General features: G+C 52.4%; 1 protein-coding gene across 7 annotated transcripts in view; it reads right to left on the bottom strand.

The window, feature by feature from the left end:
* The window catches only part of DISP3 (dispatched RND transporter family member 3), a 164,815-nt gene that overhangs the window by 50,689 nt on the left and 97,480 nt on the right, over window positions 1-16,646 (bottom strand). For 3 of the 7 annotated variants that reach the window (XM_040586526.1, XM_040586530.1, XM_040586531.1), the window contains 12 exons: window positions 16,486-16,608; window positions 15,745-15,881; window positions 14,883-15,064; window positions 14,298-14,428; window positions 13,999-14,174; window positions 12,941-13,067; window positions 11,615-11,760; window positions 11,093-11,252; window positions 10,610-10,723; window positions 9,452-9,618; window positions 8,157-8,758; window positions 3,216-8,026 (listed from right to left, as the gene is read on the bottom strand). In XM_040586526.1, coding sequence (XP_040442460.1) covers window positions 8,396-8,758; window positions 9,452-9,618; window positions 10,610-10,723; window positions 11,093-11,252; window positions 11,615-11,760; window positions 12,941-13,067; window positions 13,999-14,174; window positions 14,298-14,428; window positions 14,883-15,064; window positions 15,745-15,881; window positions 16,486-16,608 — 1,826 coding nt within the window. In that variant the 3' untranslated portion in view covers window positions 3,216-8,026; window positions 8,157-8,395. Of the gene's footprint in view, window positions 1-3,215; window positions 8,027-8,156; window positions 8,759-9,451; window positions 9,619-10,609; window positions 10,724-11,092; window positions 11,253-11,614; window positions 11,761-12,940; window positions 13,068-13,998; window positions 14,175-14,297; window positions 14,429-14,882; window positions 15,065-15,744; window positions 15,882-16,485; window positions 16,609-16,646 lie in introns of those variants that run through there. The other 4 variants (XM_040586532.1, XM_040586529.1, XM_040586527.1 and 1 more) reach the window with 4 other exon arrangements.

Here is a 16,646-nt window from a genome sequence, read left to right as displayed (position 1 = left end):
ATGCAGGAGTTACCCATACCTCCTCTCCCTGTCCTTATTCACCCCTTAGCAGCCCTTACTGTTGCCTCACAAGCTCCTTTTCCACAAAAGGACCTTTCACGCTCAAGATGGAGGACATTTCTACTGCCTGCCTAAATCACAACCTATTTGTAATTTAATTCAGCCTCCTCCGCTTCCCATCACAGGCTGTTGTTTACAGTGCTGTTTACCAGCTGCTGCCTTTCAGCCCAGCCACGGCTGCACTCCACTGGCAGCTGAATCCAATCCCCCTAGACTGACACATACACAACCCACCTGCCAAAACAGCTTCTCTGCTTCAAATTGGGGTTTGAAACCAAATCTCAGACAACTATTCTCACCCCAGCCCAGTGCACTTTAGGCCTTATTCCTGTCTAGGCTCCTTCACTGCTTTTCTCCCTGCCAAAATACCTATCAAGGTGCTACCAAGCTCCCTGGCCCTTCCTGCTGCTTGTTGCATGCAGCAGTCTGAAACACGTTTTCACGCTGAGCTCCTGGGGCAATAAACTTGCTTTAAATTGAGAGAAAAAAAAAAAAAAAGCCACAAGAAATTGGCATTGTGGGCCCACACTCAGAGAAACATCATCCACAAACCTTCCAGGTTCCCACTGTTCTGGGCTCAGTTTGGCTCCAGCACTGGCTTACAGCAGCCTGGCACCCAGCTTCTCCGGCTTCAGCTCACCACCACTCACAGCCCAGGGGAGCGCAGGATGGCTGTAAAACAGCCGCAGGGGTGAAAAAAAGAGCATCCCAGAGGCACAGCTCCCTGCAGCTCTGCCAGAGCTCTGCTCCCCGCTGGAGGAACCACTAAGATGTGTCATCTGCAAGGTGACAAATTACCAGGGAAGGGAAGAGAGTGAGTCATCGTCTTTGCCTGACCTTTGCGTCAATCATCAGAAGGAGATGGTTGCTCCGGAGCTCCTCGGGCAGGATAACGAGCCCCCGCCGTGGGCCGAGCCCAGGCCCTTCCACGCAGGGCTGCGAGCCCACAGGTGCCGTCTGAGGGGTAGGAGGCCACGGAGTGAAAAAACAATTAAAAAACACAGCACGAAGAGTCTGATTTCCACCGGCGTGGCTGAGTCAGATGAACGTAAGGTTAAAGGCCACCCGTTCCTCGCTAAGCACCCCGCAGCACGCCGAGGAAGGGGGGGAGGGGCGGGCTGGGCGCTGCTCCCAGGCGGGGCGAGCCGGGCTGCGGATCCCCCTCGTGGGAGGGTCCCGGGGCAGCCCCGGCTCCGAAGGGCGGCACGGTGGGACCCCGAGAGCACAGACCGCGGCCTGCCTCCCCCACCGCCCCGCCGCGGGGGCAGCCGCTCACTCGCGGCCACACCGTCCAGTACCCTCTGCCTCACCCCTCGGCCGCCCCCTCCGCTCCCCTCGGCCACCCCCCTCACCCCTCAGCCGCCCCCTCTGCTCCCCTCAGCCGCCCCCCCTCACCCCTCAGCCACCCCCCTCACCCCTCGGCCGCCCCCTCCGCTCCCCTCAGCGCCGCCGCGACGCGCCTCGTGCTGCGGCCGCAAAGGCGGGAACGCTTCCCGCGCCCTCCCGCCTCAGGCGCTTCGCGGTAACGGGACGAAAAGCCGCAAAGGCGCGGGGCCGGCCGGGCGGTACCGGGGCGCAGGCACGGCGGTGCCACCCTGCAGAAGCAGCCGGGGCGGGCCCCGCCGCTCGGTTCCTCAGAGAGGAGGTGGCCGGTCCCTGGCAAAGCTGCGGAACCGGGGCCTGGCGCTCGGTTTCGGGGGGGGGGGGGGACACGCAGCCTGCGGAAAGGCGCGCCCCTGGGCGCGCGGGCAGAGCCTTACACGGCGGTGGGGAGGCGGTGGAGCCCTCGCTGCGGCCGGGGGAAGGGTGCCCGTGGTGCAGAACCACAGCTCACCGGGCAGCGGCCGGGGCGCCGCGGGCAGTGGGTCCCGTACGGAGCGTCTGCGGCAGCGGAGGGCCCGGCCCGGCCCCGCGGCACAAACCTGCCCGCCGCGGCCCGCAGCGCAGCCGTCACCCCCCAACCCACGCCGGAGCCCCTTCCCCAGCCCAGCAGCCGCTCCCTGAAGGGTATGGAAAGCCTGCCCATCCCGGCCCGTGTCCCAGCTGCCGGCCCCCAGGGCACCCCTTCCCCGAGCCCCCAGCCCACGCGTGGCAGCCCTGGGCGCACCCTGCTGCCAGCTGGTCCCACAGTCCTGCCCAGGGAAGCACGGTGCCCTCCGCGGGCTGCAGCCCACCCACAGCTCCCACCAAGGGAGCGCCCCTTGGCCCTGGGGCAGGGGGCTGAATCCGCAGCCAAACTCACCCCCCTTCCAGCCTGCTCGGCAACTTCCCAGCCGCAGGCCAGAGCCTAAACCCTCCCCTACCTACAGCCCCCCGCTTCTCATCGCAGGGACCACATTCCCCCTTCCTATGGACGCTGCATTTTTTTCCTTACTCATGGGACTGTGACCCTGAGCCTTCCCAGTATTTAGTACACTGGGGGTTTCACCACTATCTTTGGCCTCATCCATAGAAGTGAGGGCTTCAAAACATGGGAGGTTTTTGCTGCAATGTGCCGTTGGTGTTGTCCTTCCCAGCAGCATCGTACCTGGCTGCAGAGTGAGCTCACCCCAACGAGGGCGCGGGGAGCAAACCTCACTCAGCGTGGCTGCAAAGAGAGGCGAGTGGCTGGGTCCTCCTCCCACCTGCTGCTGGCCTCCACGTGAATGGGTTCAGTGTGGTCCTGGGAGGTACAGAGTCACCCTTTGCTGCTGCAGCACAGGACACACAGACAAAACCTTGACCAGAAGCTTGCATCAGGCATCGCGCGTTGTGAAAAACTGTGGTGCTGCAGGAGAGGCAGATGAATCCTCATGGAATCAGTGCAGAAGTGCAATCTTCATGCACTGGAAGAAGCACAGCATGGAATGGAGGAGTAAAAGACCTCCACAAAACTTGGCTAAAGCTCTCACTCAAGCCAGCAGGTCTTGCAGACCTGTGTGAGATCCTGAGCGAGCTTTTCCAGACTGTCAGCTTGTCCAGGTGTGATAACTTGGCTTCAAGGGGCCCGATTTCAGCAGCAGGAGCAGACGGTCCTGTGTACCTTGGGAAGCTGTGCTGTGGCCTTGTCCCCGCTGCATTACTTACACACACAACACATAACCGGTCAGTGCCATTCTAACCGGCACTACATGTACATGCAACAGTAACATGGTGATGAGTGAGGGATCCAAACATGCGAATGTCAAAATCTTTTATTTACAACAGTCTCCAAAAATCAAGGAACACTGAAAATAGTGAGGGTAGGAGACGACTTACAAAAGTAACACGCGTACATTACATCAGGAATTGTGCTACATCACTCTGAGAACTGACACTCTAAGGTCTGCACACAACGTGGTGAAAGAGCAGTGCCCTCCCTCCCTCAGTCCTTGCAGTGCTCACACCTCTCTTCCCCTTGCTTTTTGAACCATCCTCCCTCCCATTTTTTCTCTCCTGCTTCCCCCTGCAAACCTTTCTTTTCATCTGTTTGTTGCTCTGCCTCTGGTCCTGGCTGTTGCCCTTCCACCTCCTCCAGCAACTCCTCCAGCCCAAAGGAGGAGCAGAGAAAGTCAACAACCAAACCACTGTGTCTTCAGGATGGAGACAGGCCTTGACAGACCTTTAGCTCTGGGACCCTGGGTATGAAGCCAGGGCAGAGCAGTTAGCAGAGGCCTTTGAAAAACCTGTGAACTATGGCTTGCATGCTATCTGGGGTGAGGAGTGATTTTGCAAAAAGTAACCAAGAGACTGAATTTGTCCTGCCTGGCTGCAAATCAATCAGCTCAGCTTCCTTGGTGGACAGCGTTGGAGGATTTATACATGTCACAGGGTTAAATAAAAAAGCCTTTTATTACCTTTCAGGAGGGCAGGCTGCTCTGGTAGGAAAATTCAGTGCAGGACAAGCTAAAAGAATTAAGATGCCGTGACATAAAGCAACATCCCAGTTTGCTTCAGCGGAGACAAAGCCGAAGTCTCCAGAGACCACTGCATCCAGACTACCGTATCAGTGGTCCCAGTAACTCTGTAAGCATGCCACACATCCTTCTCCTTGGAGGGATTTCTCAGGCTGCCTTTGCTTGGCAGTTTCAGATCCAGCGGGGACTGAGAAAGACAGCCCAGATCAACCACTTCCACTGTCTGCAGCCTTTAGAATTGCCAAGGTCAGCAGCCAAACCTGATGCCCCAGCTGCCTGTACAGACCCCATGTGAACCCAGCACCTCAAAAGGCACCACAACATAAGGAAACAAACAGAGCAAGACCTGGGTCTGTTCCTTCCTCTGACAATGATCTTTGCAAATCACGTCAACTCTGCTCCTCCCTGCTCCAAAGCTGATTTCAACAGGGCTGTTGTGAGCAGAGACCCTCTCCTTGAGTGTCTGCAGCCACAGTGAGCCTTGAACTCACCCAGCAGCTCCACTGAAGGCAGGAACACCAGCTCCGTATATATATCAGCGCTTCAGCACTGGGGAGCAGTGCCCTTCTACAACTGTCCTAGGCTGGCAGGGAGAGAGCTTCTGGCCAGGACAGGACATGCTACATTTTGTAGCAGACGGCACAGTTTCAGAAAGACCCCAATCCTGAACCACTAAATCAGCTTTTCAGAACGTCACCCTCAAAACAGGATTGATTTACTAGAAATAAAGGAGCGGGCAGTTAACAGAAATATTCCATTGTAGTGTGCTGTAACTGAGAACTCATGCAACTTAATTGCAGCGAGATTGCTTTTACATGGAAAAATGGAGTATTCTCTTCTAAGTAAGGCTGGTCTGCTGTCTTCTGCTGTTTAAAAACATCAAAACTGACAGCTTTGTACGAAGTTTAACTCCCGAGTTTCCTCTGCCTGAGAATTCTCCCTGAGACAATCTCCAGCCACTTTTAGTCCAGACTCTGTGAGCACCTTAAGCATGAGCAGCTAACACAGAGAAGGCTGAATCTTGCTCATCAGATGACAAGGCCCAAGAGATGGCCTAGGAAACACAGGAGTCATCAGAGAAAGAAGATAGGCAGAGATGTGGGAGGAATTAATTTAGGGCGAGCATCTGCTCCCAGAACAGCACCAGACAGGTGAGGCCTTGCTTTTTATTGCTACGAGCATCTGCGTCGGAGTACTAATTCCCAGCAGGGCTGTCAGCCCCACCTTCGCATTTGCTCAGATAAACCCATCCGTTTTCTTACCTCTATAATTTTATGAATATTTTCTAATCCCAAGGAGAATGCTGCCTACACAGAGATGGATGTACACATCTGCTACTGATTTATTGTCTCCAAAGATGCCTGGGGAGAGGAGAGTGTTGTAAGCATTTTGGGGAAGGCTGGGTGCCACCTCTAAGCCTCTTTTACTCCCCAGCACATGGAGAAAGCACCAGCCGCCCTGAACACAGAGCTGTGCAGGGTGAAATGGTGACAAACAAATGTCCAGTTAAGCCTTAAGACAAGTGTCCTGACTATGTTTAACCACATTTCCAGGTTACCAACATCCAGTGAATCTTCGCAGTGACAAGCATCACCTAGGATCATCTGCTGGCTCTTCTGCCAGCTTACTACAAACTGATGCAGGCTCCCCCTCCCTCCTTGCTTCCACTTCCTTGCTGGAGGGGCAATTTCCTCACTCTGCCTTTGGGAATCATCTGCTACAGCTCTGCACTTATCTCTGCCTCTCATTTTCCTTCCTGAATTGTTCCAGCCATAACTCTACCAGTATCACCTTGGAGAAACAAGGGCAAGGTGATGCCCTGCCCCTGCTAGTGCCAGCAAGCCCTTCTGCACTGAGTGAGCCTCGGCCAGCTGGAGAGGAAGAGGGAAAATGATAGCTTGTCCTTTCCCCTACCTGCTGCAGAAAACAGGACAGAAGATGCCAAGAACTCTGTTATTTTTGTCTGCAGATCAAATACTGCCAGATCAGACCCAAGAGACATAAAAGGTTTTCCACTACTTTGAAATTAATCTTTGCCTTCCAAGAGTGACTGAATGAATGGTCCCAGCATGGTGTGTCCAGAATTACTCTGGAAGTTGGGGGAGCTTACATAGCCTCTTTATTGTGAGCGCAAACATAAGACACCAGGGGCTTAAATGAGCTTTAAACTTTGCAGGATTCAAAGAACATCTATGCCTTGTCTTAAAGGCCTTTCAAGGTTTCTTCATGCTCACAGGAGGAAGAACTTCTTGTAAGGGTGCACTCAGCACCTTATTCTCTTGTCTGGTGACCTGGAAATATCCATCAGCTTTAATCACCCCAAGAAGTTTGAAGCATTAGCTAAATTCAGGTCAAGCCGCCAGCCAGAGCATCCTTGGCAACAGCACAAGGGCTACCTTGCTCTTCCCTGCAGCACCCACATGGGTCTCATGGAGCTGTATATCATCAGCAAACTGCCCTCCATGATCACTGCCATGTAGGAGTGCTCAGGGCACCACTAATTATTAAATCTGTAAAACAGTCATAGGGAAAAGCATAGCTTACAGTGTTGGGGCAGAACTGTGCACAGCAGCCATCAAAGCAGCATGGCTTAAGGATAGTAAAACACCCTTTCCAGAACCACTTGTTCATGGGCACAAGGTCCATCGTGAAGGAACTGGTACAGATCAGAGGTAGGTGCCAAGGAATGTTTAACACTTTGCAGAAAGGGTAACTCAGCTGCACCATGGGATGGTGAGGAAGAAACCGGGTCTGTTCTGCTCATGCTCTGACCACCCTCACTGCCTGCAGCAGGATTGCTCTGGGTTGCCCCTGACATGACACCTTGGGGAACCTACTTCAGGAATAAATATTTGATTCAGTTTCACAGGGGTGACACGATGTGATGGTGTAAGACTGGCAGGGATCAGAACAGGGATGCACAGAGCCAAGCAGAAGCAGCTGCTGGTCTGTCTCAGCAGCACTGTCCCCAGAACTTGATAGGGATGGGCTTCCTGGAATTTCCATCTTAAAAAGGGGGTCAATCCAGACAGAGAACACAAAGTCACCAGGGCACCGGTACCTGCAAACCAATGCAGTTGGGCTGCTTTCTGACCACCCCTCTCTGTTGGCATCCCTGTAAATAATGTTTAATGCATCTCCCAGTGGGCCTGACCCCTTGCCTTCTGCAGAGGACCAGATGCGCTGCATATCAATGGAGATGCTTAGCAATTTCAACTTTAAAAATATGATAGAATCAGTGATGCTCAAAATGTACTTGTTAATGGCACCAGTTTGCCATTTCATTTTACTTTAATGCAAACCATCTGCTCTGCACAGGCAGCAGCCACAGGCTGAAGCTCTGCTGGCCTCATATCTCTACCATGGAAAGTGTCTCTAAGCTGCCACAGAGGATGCACCACTGTTTATCCATGCATGCCACGAGGTATGGGCTCAACCTGGCCCCAGTGGCTGCCATGGCCAAAGGCTCTGCAGGGACCTCAGTGCTGTCTGTTTTCTCTCCACCAGGAAGAGTAGAGGCAGTGACTGCTGAGGTCACACAAGGAGCAGGAGGTGGGACTGGGCTCTGATACTGTCTTGGCCTCACTACTGAGATGAGGGAGAGGAGGGCAGGCTGCTGAGGGCACAGATTGCATTCCTGATGGCTGTTCACAGACCCAAGAGATCCCAGCAGAAGGTGTGCTGTCCCGTCAGAAAGAAGGGGAAAGCCACGCATCCTGACCCCCTCCACAAATGATGAAAGCAGGCCACTGCAGGTTGTGCCACCCAGCATCTTTAATCTGGATCCCACAATGACACCCATAAGAGCTCCTGTCCTGTGCACTGATTTCAGTGCTGGTCTAGCTTGGGTACAGGGCACGGCAAAGGGGTCCAGATAATGTGATTTCCCAGGTCTGTCCAACAGCTCACTACTGTTTTTCAAGGCTCAGGTAGCGAGGCACAGGCTTCGCGTGGGGGTAGGACATCACCTCAAGAGTCATTATCGCAGTGCTGACCCTGGCCAAGGGGAGGGGAGGAACAGAAGGAAGGGTTCTGAAAGGGACTGGATGGCGTTCCCAACTTCCCTTTTAGCTTTGTGATTCCAGAAAGCTCTGTTCATTAAAAAAAAAAAAAAAAAAAAAGAAGGGGGGGGTGGAGGTGGTGGGGGTGTGAAAAGGGGGGGAAAAAAAGTAAGAAAAATATAAAGAAAATTGAGAGGAGACCACCTCCCCTCCTCCTCACAGGCTGAGGTACTCCCTGGGCAGCCCTCACTGTCCATCGTCCATCCATCACTACCGAAAATAAATACAAGTTTAGAGCAAAACCCATTAGAAAATAAAGTGCATCTGGAGTTGAAAAACTTCTGGAAAAGGGGATTTTTTTCCTCTTTTTTTTTCTTACAAAAAATATCCTTTAAAAAAAAAAAAAAGAAAAAAAGAAAGGGAGCAAGGGGACAGAGCATGTGGCTCTTGGCATAGGGTCTACAGGGCTGTCCCGTTAGGGAGAGGGATCTTAAATCCACTCTTCAGGAGGGCGAGGCAGATGCATAGACCCAGCAGGCCAGCGAGGAGCACCCCCCCCACAGCCTTGAGGCACGAAGTCCTGCTGCGGGTGAAGGTGCCAGGCCCCATGATGCTCAGCAGGGCCGTGCTCACAGTTAGTGTGTACAGGATGGAGACTCCTGTGTTGAGGGCCACAATCTTCCCAAACTTAGCGAAAGGGGCAATGATGCAGAAGAACAGCGGGACGGTGGCAATCACTGTGGTGACGGCGCTCGAGACAATTGCCACACCCACGTGACGGACCGCTTCAACTGTCCTCCACTGGCGGCACGCTGTGGGGTCCTGGCAGAAGGGACAGCAGTGTTAAGGGGGAGTGGGGACAAGAACACAAGGCTGCGCTAATATTTTGGCCTTTGAGAGGGTGGCTTAGCTCACAGGGTCCTGATCCAGGACAAAGATGCTGTGGGAGTGCAGATCGGACAGTCCATGCAGTCTCTGAGCACGCTGGGCAAACAGTGAGGTTAAAACCCAGCAGAGGCAAAGTCTGCTGGGTTTTGTGCCGCCTTTCAGCCACATCAGCCAGAGGCACTGCATGCAGACACTATACCTGGGGTCAGAGATCCTCAAGCTTTTGTGGCATCCGTCTTCTCAGAGAGGCAAAAGATGTTAACAAGGCCTGAGGGCCAGCACAGCACAGCTATTTGCGGAGGTTACGGAACGAGGGTAGGGCCATTCCAGCACAAGATTGCCTTCACCGGGACGTGGAAAGGGGTGCTTTAGACAAAGCCGTGGCCCGTAAGAAAGGGACAGCCATGTGGGTTAGACTTTCAGCTGGGTTTACCATGCTCAGGTACACAAGCTCGCACCAGTCTCTGAGCAGTCAGCTAGATGAGCAGCAAGCATCCCAGGCGTGCTGTGAGGGTGGCGAGACACATCCCCCCCTTGCCCGTCATGCCTTAGGTCCTGCATCACAGCTGAGTGGCACAGAGGGCATGAGGGGAACAGATGCCAAGCTATAGGAGGAAAAAAGCTCACCTCTGCCTGGTGTAGTGGCAGGTTTTCCCCCGCCAGCAGGTAGCCCTCCACCAAGTGCACACAGTAATCGACAGAGGAGCCAACGAGGATGGAGAGCGAAATGGCTTCCACGGCTCCCATTTCCCAGCCAGACCAGTACATGATGGTCACCACCAAGCAGACCACCCCTGTGTGAAGAGGGTCACATTAGGCAAATTTAAAGGACTCTGCTGCAAGTCAGCCATTGAGGAGTTTGGGGTCATACCCCTGCAGGTCTTCACCCTAGCCAGCCTGAAACTTGTACATGCTCCCCACTCCTGCCCAGAGGCAAACACTTCCCTCACCTTCCCTTGCCACAGGAACCATTCAGTAAAGTAACGAGACCTGCTGAGGACAGTAAAGCACCTAGCTAAATGTTAGGCAAACTGACAGATGGATGCCAATCCAGACTAATGCTTGCTAAATGAATCCAAGCCTGGCAAGTATGCATCTGTGCACACGTGCACTGCAGGAAAGAGGGGCTTTTTTTTTTTTTTTTGCTTGCTGGAGTTACACACAGGCTGAGCTCATGATACACATGAGCACTCTTTCTTAAAAGGCAAGAGTGATGTTTTTTGAGAGTCATGTGTGGGAGACTAAGTGGTTTTAAAATGATAGATTTGATTTTTAAACTGAGAAGTTTAGCAACACACTTAGACCATGATATCGTCAAATCACCAGCCAGGGAGAGGGAACTATTTACAAATTTGCTTCAAATACTAACAAAACTGCTAAAATATTCAGCTTTTAAAGTCTCCCACTGCTTGGAAACAGCAGCCGTGGTGCAGATTCCTTGGGAAGCAGTGCAATTGTTATTCAGAGCATGTGGGACTTAATCACATTATTATACGTAACAGGCAAGGATGGCATTTGTGTAGCTAAAACCCTGATTTAAACAAATAGAAGGGATTGTGTAGATAAAACACACTGGGAATTAGAAACACAAATCTACTTTCCCAATGAGGTTCCCGTGCATTTGTTCAGAGTTTCTCCCATTCACCTAGGTATATCAGGACTGGCTCCTAGAAAGCCAGAAGAGTTTACATAGAGTAAGAGCAATTCAGTTCAGATCACTAGATACCACAATCCACCAAATTCAGACAATGGAAAAGCTTGACACACTGGAATTGGCATTTTTACCTAAAATGCTGAGCAGCACTGGCAGCAGGAGGAGGATGTGAGTGGTGAACACCGCCACTGCAGCCACACAAATAACCAGCGAGAGGACGAGACCATACAGGGCACTCTGCACTCCTGGAAGAAAAGTGTCAGCTGATTTGACTCCTGGAAGGTGACAGCTGGGATGAGAAAGGCACCGTGATCCTGCTGACAACAAGGCAGGCAGGCACACACTGTGGGAGATGGGAAGGGGAGGATGGAAGTGGAAAGCGGGCAATCAACTTCTTGCCTCTCACATCAGCAGGGCAGAGATCTTTCTCTATTTCCCTGCCCGGGATTCTGACAGTATACACTCCTTGGTGCAGAAACAGGCCTTAGGAGTTTGCACAGTAACGGTAAGGGACTGAAGGTAGAACACCTCTTCACAGCACACCCTGTCCCATCTGATGGGCCTGTATCAGAGAGCATGGGCTCCTCAGGGAGAGAAACATGGCAGTCACTTGCCTATAATCTCCATGAAGATCTGCTTCCAGTGCTCACAGGTCTGGAAACCGTGCCGGAGAGCTGAGCCCTCGGGGAAGAGCTGGAGTTGCTGCTGCAGGAATGTCTCCCATTTCAGGTAGTCAGCATAAGTCTGGAAGGAAGATTTCCCTTTGTAGGTCGTCTGTAACAAGATGAACATGTTATTGTTGTGTCCCGCTCCTTGAGGCAGGGTACGCATGGCATGGGAAGAGACAGAATGAGCCAGCTGGAGCTGCAGCACCAGGCAGAACTGGCAATGGCAGATGGGCAAATCTGCCACCAGCTCTTTGCCTGAGCTCTCACGGTAAGAGCAAATTGTGGCATAAGCAGCCATTTCTAGCAACCTGTGAGAGCGAGCATCTGCCTGCAACATGGCACAGACACTAGCAAACACTAAATTATAGCTGCAAGTGCAAATGGCCAGTGCAGAAAGAGCAGAGCTAAACCCCCAGAAGTCACAAGAAGAGACTGTCACAAGGATAGATGGCGATGCCACGTGCTCACCGATTCAAATGCCATGGAGATCCACTGCACCTTCCCATCCTTCACCCCCACTGCCCCATGAGAGAGCTGTCCAGGCAGCAGGTTTGGCTCAGGGATGTTCTTGCACTCAGGGTGCAACATCTGCAGAAAGGAGGAGATGCTGTAACCTGGAGAGAAAGAAAGAGCACGGGATGGACAACAGGACAGGGAAAGGAAGCATAGTGGAGCAAGGGGACGTGGGTGGGGAAACCAACCCAAAAAACCAAGAGAAAGTTGCAGGCCCCATTTGTCAGCAGCTGCTTCCCCTTGCAACTCCTGACTTGCCAAAACCCTTGAGGTCTCAGCACCAGAGCCCTCAGCTGCTGCTAGCTTGAAAGGGCACTCTGTGCCAATAGCACTAGACAGGACACTACCACCACTGTTTGTTTGTCCCCAGCTGTCAGGAAGCAGTACAAACAGCAAGTGCAGAGAAGCTGTCTGCCTCGCCTGGCAGGGATTTTCTTCAGGCAAGAGATTGGCTTTTGGCCTGAAGCCTTCCAAGACTCAGCTCTACAACCCTGTGACCTCTGAAGTTGGAAAGAGACAGTCACTGGTTAGGTATGTGAAGCCACAGGGGCAGTGAGTAGCCCCATCATAATGAGATCAGGTGTGATCTGCTGGTTATTCAGGAGCTACTAAGAAGATATTTACTTGTCCAAAGATTGTAAGTGTATCATAAGCAATATCCATAACTGGAAAAAACAGATACAATTCCATTCTTATCTTTACTGGATTAAATCCCAAAGAATATGCCCAGTGTCTTTGGAGTTAAAGAGACCATTTCTTTCCCATCTCCCAGAAAGCATGACCAGGGGCACGTTCTAGAAGGGTAAAGCTGCCTTGGGAAGAAAGGGAGGTCGCAAGAAGCAGCCACCCTTTCAGGTTTGCTGTTGAGGACCCCAACTCAAACACAGACTGCTGCAAGCAGAGCTGCAGAACAGGAGCCTGATGTTCCTGTCACACTCACTGTGTATTTCTCATCCCCAAAACGTTGGCATAACCCATGGAAGCATGAGGTGAATGGCCCACGGAGATGGGTGCTGTGACTTAAGCCAGGTGGCAACGAGCAGAGCTGTACTGCAGCCAGGTTGGGAGAGCTGACTGCTGAGAAACACCTCTCCTTCCGGCACTGCCTGCATCTATCATTGACTGGTACCTCCCTCCCTTTTCCCTGCTCCATCAAGCTGGGCTCTGAAAGTTTAAAAGCCCTCAGCAGTCACGCTCCTCAGGCTGGAGGGTGAGAACCAGTCTCACCCAGGGACCCAGGATCTCCCCAAGGACTCTGTGGGTGGCATCAGTCCTACCTACCAGAGGGCAGGCACTGAGCCCCTCCTGGCTTCACCAGCTCAGTGTTGCTGGCAATGGCTTTGCAGAGGCGGCACAGGTTGCCAATCTCTTTGAAGAGGTCAAAGCTGTCATCATAGATAACGCTGCCCTTTCACAAGGAGATACAACAATAAGAGCACCACACGTGAGGCATACACACAGCAACCGGCACAAGGCAGAAGCTAAGCTCTCTCCCCAGGAAGAAGCCACATGTCCCTCCTACCCCCGAAAAAAGGAAGAAAAAAAAAGCCAGGCAGCATGACAGAAGCATTGATAAATGAATAGCCACCATGCTGTGCCCAAAAACATCAGGGTCTGCCCAAGGAGCAGCTCTGAATCCCTAGCAGTGCCCAGCATGACACACCAGCTTTCTGCCCACTCCATTGCCTGTATTTCACACTGGCCCCTCCAGAGGAAACAGGCAAAGGCTGGTTCTGCACAGAGCCCCCAAATCAGAAGCCAGGACAGCAGAAAGCTGAAGTGCATTTACCAAGTGACTAGAGCTAAGCATAATTTTTCTGGGGAAAGGCTGTGAATGTCTCAAGGTATCAGACCCGGGAGGTAAGCTGTTCCTGGAACAGTCACATTGAATAACCTTTCCCTGAGGTAATTGGTTTGCATTTTTTCATGTTAATATCTCATAACAAGATAAACAATTATAGAAAAATATCAGTTCCCTGGATCTTGCATTTGTAGTGAGATTTTCACACTGAGCTCAAGATGGGTTTGCTTCTAAAATCCTCAAGAAAGCCAGATTTATACTCAAAATTAGAAGGCTGGATATTACACTCAGAAAGGGATTTTCTGAAAAGTCTGAAGTGATTTTAGTAAGGGCTTCCTGATCTCCATTATTTTTGACTTTGCTAAACCAGAAATTTACTTTTGGCTCGTCACAATGCTAACATCTCTGCTACTCCATCTGTCTAGACTGCTGGGCCACACTGCCTAGGTTGTGGGGATTAATTAAACACCATTCAGGGAGACTGTCCTTCACTCATCAGCCCCAAGCATGCTAGTCCAGCATGTCAGAATGCGTGTACCATGTCCCCGATGACGTGGTTGTCCGGGCGTCTCGTGCGATTAACACCTCTGATCCCAAACACTACAAACACCATGGCTCCTGTGTCCACCAGTGGCCGCACCGCTGGCTTCCCGCAGCCTGTGTTCATGCAAGGATTAAATCCAGAAGTGGCTGACAGCTTTGCTTTGGGTGCTGCTGTCAAACACAGAAGAAAGGTTGGTTACATGAGAAGGTAGCAGCAAAAAAAACAACCAACCAAACATCTTACTCTCTGGACCTGACAGCCAAACGTGGCTGAACAGGTCCTCATCAGCTTACCTTTCTCACTGGGAACATAGAGGATGCCTTTGGTGGGTCCGTCTGGGCTAGAGCTGAGAAGACAGCCAGGAGGTGCTACACACACTCGGCCATGGTAAGGGGGCTTGTGCGACTGGGCAAAATACAGTTTCCTGTAGAGCATGGAGAGTTTGTTATGGGGGACCAGAGGTAGTAAAGACGGTGGGCCCAAAGCATTACATGGAAACAGACATTCTCAGGGACAGAAGGAAAGGAAAAGGTGAGCAACTCCAGACCTGGATCCCTAGCTATTGCATATTTTGTGCTGCCTGTTCAGCCCAAGAGTTCAGGTGGGTAAGGGCAAGACCAAGATCACCAATGTCTTTTTGCCACCCAAAGAAGCCCCCAGTCACAGTCCTGCATGCATCGAGCCTTTGGCACGTTAATGATACTATGGGCCTGCAAATAGCTTTGCCAAGATAGGGCACATTTGCAGCAAAGCAAGTCCTAGGGCCACGGATGTCACCAGCTGAGGGCAGGACTGGCACTGGGCATTAGGCATCCCATATCAGCCACACAGCTGTGCTGGTTTTGCTGCCTGGCCCCAAGTGGGATTTGGAAGCTTACCGTGTTCGCTGCTGCTCCTTGGCGGCCACGTAGAAACTGAAGTCGAACTTCCAGCCTCTCTTAGTGTCACAGGACAAGGTGGTCATCATCCACTTCCTGGGGCTCGTCTGCTTAAGCAGCCCTACTGTGGACACACAAGCTGTCAGCTTCCTGGTGAAGTTACCGAAAGGCACTCTATACACCTAAGCAATGAATTAATGAAAACAGACACTTAACTCCACAGGGTTGCAGCCTGTTGCACATTAGCATCACACACTCCCCTCCTCCCTGAGCACCGGCACAGCCACACAGAACAAGCACTGCAGGCGCAAGCCCAGCCAGCCCCCAGCCTGCCTTCTTCCCAGGGTCAGCCAGCGTGTGATGGAGCCCCTCACCACCCCCCTGCTCTGTGGCCTAGGCTGAACGGTGGCTGCTCTGTCCAGGGTGAAGGACATCGAAAGCGAGTCCATCCGGGGGTGTGTGTGTCCAGTGTGGCCTGTGCACAAGCAGTGTGGCCTGCTCGCCTGTCTGTGGCTGGGCAGGAGGTGGCAGGGGGAATCCAGCTGTCTCAGCAGCAGTTTCTACTAGGATGAGCACAGCCGATGACACCAGGCCTCATCTGATCTCTACTGACACCCACACTTCTGCTCCCACTGCTGACAGTCACATCACAACAGCAATGAGTAAGTATTGTGGCACTCCGAGACAATCTTTAACGATGCCAGGCACAACGCCCTCTGTGTTAGCTACCTTACTGAACTGTTCTGCAGGTTTCACCCTGAGCTACCTAGGACCCCATGGAGAGACAGGAGGAGGCTCTTGTGCTCACCTGTTGAGTGCTGCACTCTTGATAGAGGGGTCCAACATCCCTGGACTGACTCACCTGGAATGAAGGCACCTCCCCGTCTCCTGGTGACACCATCTGCCAGGGGGCAGGGACACTGGCATTGAGCGAGAATCTGTAGATGGCTGGCCTTCCTTTGCTTCTGGACTTGGAGATATAGACAGTCCCCTGGAGATCTGAAGAAAACAGAGGACATGAGGGCTAGTGGGACTTCTCAATCAGGAAATCCTACAGATAGGGGCAGCAGCAAAGAAGGGTTCTTCCGGTCTGCTGTCTCCTCCCCTGGGGCAGCAGGGATGGCCTCTGTCTTCCAGCAGCACAGCACACCTTTCAAAGGTTTTCACAAATATATCCTGAGCTGCAGTAATTCCCGATGGCTTACTGATTCATGTCATCTCAGGACCTGGCCCGATAACTCTTTCATCCTCAAAATCCCCTGCAAAGCAGGCTGCATTTACTCTTCTCATGGCCTGCCAACCAGGTTGTGACACAGGACTGGGATGCAAGAGCTCTGAGCTCCTTGCCTGTACGCAGACCAGAGAGATCTGTCACCTGACTGTACTGTCACCTGGGTCACAGGACCATGTCCTACAGAGCAGTAGGCATTCAGTGAAAAGGGGCAATCCCCTTACATCCAACACCAAACCACAGTTCAGCGGAGCAGGGTCTAAAGAGAATTTAGCCCCATCACCTATTCAGAGATCTTACGATAAATTTTTAACCGAGTGAATCCTCGGGCCCTGGACCCAAATGCGGTCAGAGTCATCATGCTGCACTTACCTTGCTGCCCTGTATCACTTATGCTCCCTTTGCTTCCCCAAGGTGATCCTGAGCCCCTCTTCTTTTTTTCCAAGGAGGTTCGGATGTTGTTCTGCAAACTGTGGGGCTTTTCCTGAAACAAACCTGTCCCACAAGGTTAGTCAGGAAGGAAAAAGCCAGTG

The sequence above is a fragment of the Falco naumanni genome, chromosome 3 (genome assembly GCF_017639655.2).
Source record: "Falco naumanni isolate bFalNau1 chromosome 3, bFalNau1.pat, whole genome shotgun sequence".
NCBI classification, from domain to species: domain Eukaryota; kingdom Metazoa; phylum Chordata; class Aves; order Falconiformes; family Falconidae; genus Falco; species Falco naumanni.
Note: the sequence above shows the minus strand (reverse complement) of the source record. Positions and strands in the feature narration are given on the sequence as shown.